This window comes from Perca flavescens, chromosome 1 (genome assembly GCF_004354835.1).
Source record: "Perca flavescens isolate YP-PL-M2 chromosome 1, PFLA_1.0, whole genome shotgun sequence".
Classification (NCBI taxonomy): Eukaryota; Metazoa; Chordata; class Actinopteri; order Perciformes; family Percidae; genus Perca; species Perca flavescens.
This window is the reverse complement of record NC_041331.1, coordinates 40,008,922-40,011,421: the sequence shown is the minus strand read 5'-3', so window position 1 is coordinate 40,011,421 and position 2,500 is coordinate 40,008,922. Positions and strand designations below refer to the sequence as shown.

Below are 2,500 nucleotides of genomic sequence, written 5' to 3'. Positions count from 1 at the left end.
TAGAACTACTTCACTACTGTACTTAAGTACTAAAAGGCTGTATCGGTACTCTACTGGAGTATTATTTTTTTTCTCCTACTTCCACTTTTACTTGAGTACATATCAAGGGCTTGGAGCCAGAGGGGCGTAAGTGACATTTTGGGCAAAAAAGACCGATCTGAGATCAAACTGTATTGAATAAAGCAACAAAACAATAAAGACCTAACATTAATATTATGAAACAAACTGATGAATCCAATATTGAAGAAGTTGAAGATGAGTCAGAGTTATTGTTGAATGCATTGCCTCACAAGAGTGGTGACCAGTGTTGGCAAAGTTCACTTTCTACATGAACTAGTTCAAAGTTCAGTTCACAAATTTTAAAATGAAGTTCATAGTTCTTTTTTTCCATATGTTGCCGTGAGCTATTATTTTTCAAAATTATTGCCACAGCCCAAATATAGAGTTACAGTTTTAACAATGAAACTATGCGTCAGATTTCATGGATAGGATGTAGGATATTATATTAATAAATATTAAGGGACACAGCCACATGAGGTGAGGAAGAGAGATCAACTTGACGTCTGTTTTTAGCTCCCGAGCACCGTGCTTCCACCGCTGCGAACGGGGAGATCTCCACTTTTGTGTGTGTGTCAAACACTTCATTTTTTTTTCATTTTCAGGTGAATTTTTCTTTAACAATATTATGGTGCAAATGTGTTAATTTATGTAAAGGAAGAAGGATGTTTTTGGGGTGGGTTGCACTGGCCATTCTGATGATTAGGGGGGTTGTAACCCCCGCATCCCCCCTGTAAATTATGACTATGATGGAAGCAAAATATTACAAAAACCACAAAATTGGAAAATGATTTTTGTTGCCTGTAGTGTCCCCCTTTTTTTAAGGTCTTTGTTACACGTGTTGAAGCTCATTAAACCAAATGTACATTTAAATTAAACGACAACGACCAGGTTTCATTTTAATCTTTTTATTGGTTAGGTCATCCTAGTTTGATTTCAAATAATTAAATTAAATGTTCTTTTTTAAATATTGTCTTCAAAGAGGAAAGCATATAAACTAGAAGCAAAACTCAGTCACACAAATCATTTAAAATGTGAAAAACAAACCAAAATTAAATCAAAGTTCCTCCTAAAAACACCGAAATCACAACAAACAAACAAATAACTGAAATGAAAACGCACACACTATACACAACTCCATCTATGATAAAGATCTGGTGCAACATAAGCCAGATAAACACGCCGGAGCACTTTGTTTATGTTCATCCAGTCAGGGGAGCGGTCGGTCCGTCTTTCTGGTGCGTTCGTGGCTCTGAGTCGCTCTGGGGTTTCCCGCCATTTCTCCAGGGGCAGCGTGAGGGCTGTGATTAGATGTGGGGGGCGGGAGAGGGGGGGTCGTCGCGCAGGTAAGGCCGATCACGATCAGGGCTTCTTGTGTTTAAAAACCGAAGGTGTTCTCCCCGCTGTAAGCCACGTATAAAAAGCCGTCCTCGTCCTTCTCTTTCTCGTACAGCTGCCCCATCGTGATGCTGCAACAGGAAGAAGACGCCGATTAGTGATCCAGACGGCCGATCAATCACTCAGCACGGAATCGGGCTGGGAAGGATTGGGCATCGAGGACCGATTCCTACTTGGAATCGTTTCAAAAATTACGATTCCAGTGGAATCGTTTCTTTATTGGAATCGTTAAAGATTTTATTTCAAATCCGATCATCGCTTCCCAATTTAAAAAGGCATACACAGTGTTTCATACGCATTTTAACCAATACTTTTCGGCAAATTTCCATGAACATTGTACAATTAGAATACAAATCTGTGTTAAAGTTTACCCTCAGTAACTATAAAATGAATGACAATTTATGTGGTTCATAGTGGGATTCATAATATCGCTCCCCGAATACAACGCTGATGTTAAGACGACGTGAAAATACATTTAGTATTCACATATTATTATGCTGTGTTAAAAAAAATTCCATGATTTTTCCAAAACTCTCTGGGTCTTTTTATGTTTCCAAAACCTTTCCAGGCCTGGAATTTGCATTTTTCAAATTCCATAACTTTTCCAGGTTTTTTCAAAACGTATGAACCCTGCATACAGTAGCTGCTTTCCGACCAAGTAGTTACAGGAACGTAGTTCTAGGAAAAGTCAATTTCTAAGCAGATCTACTAACTACTCCCCCAAACTATTTTTTTTTTCCCATTTGCATTCGCACTGGCCAAGTGGCCACAGGGACTACAGGAGGGGTAAGGGAGTTAAAATCAGAAAACAAATACACCAACAACAACAAAAAAAAAAAAGATGCACTAAATACTAAATCTAATGTATCTAGCATATTTGTTATAATTTAAACAAGTCTCCCGAAGAGAAACGGGTATCTCACTCCCCCCCGCCACTGTCTGCTGCGCTGTGCGTGTGCGTGTGCGTGTGCGTGTGTGTGTGTGTGTGTGACGGCTGGCCAGTGTGGCACCCTTGTATAGTGTTTAACTCCAAAAAAAAGACAGT

General features: G+C 39.3%; 1 protein-coding gene across 1 annotated transcript in view; it reads right to left on the bottom strand.

Moving 5' to 3' along the window:
- Window positions 1–949: 949 nt before the first annotated feature.
- Window positions 950–2,500, bottom strand: part of LOC114553151 (gamma-aminobutyric acid receptor-associated protein-like 2) — a 10,265-nt gene continuing 8,714 nt past the window's right edge. The window contains exon 4 of the mRNA XM_028574311.1: window positions 950–1,526. Within this exon, the coding sequence (XP_028430112.1) occupies window positions 1,436–1,526 (91 nt within the window). The 3' untranslated portion in view covers window positions 950–1,435. The remainder of the gene's footprint in view (window positions 1,527–2,500) is intronic.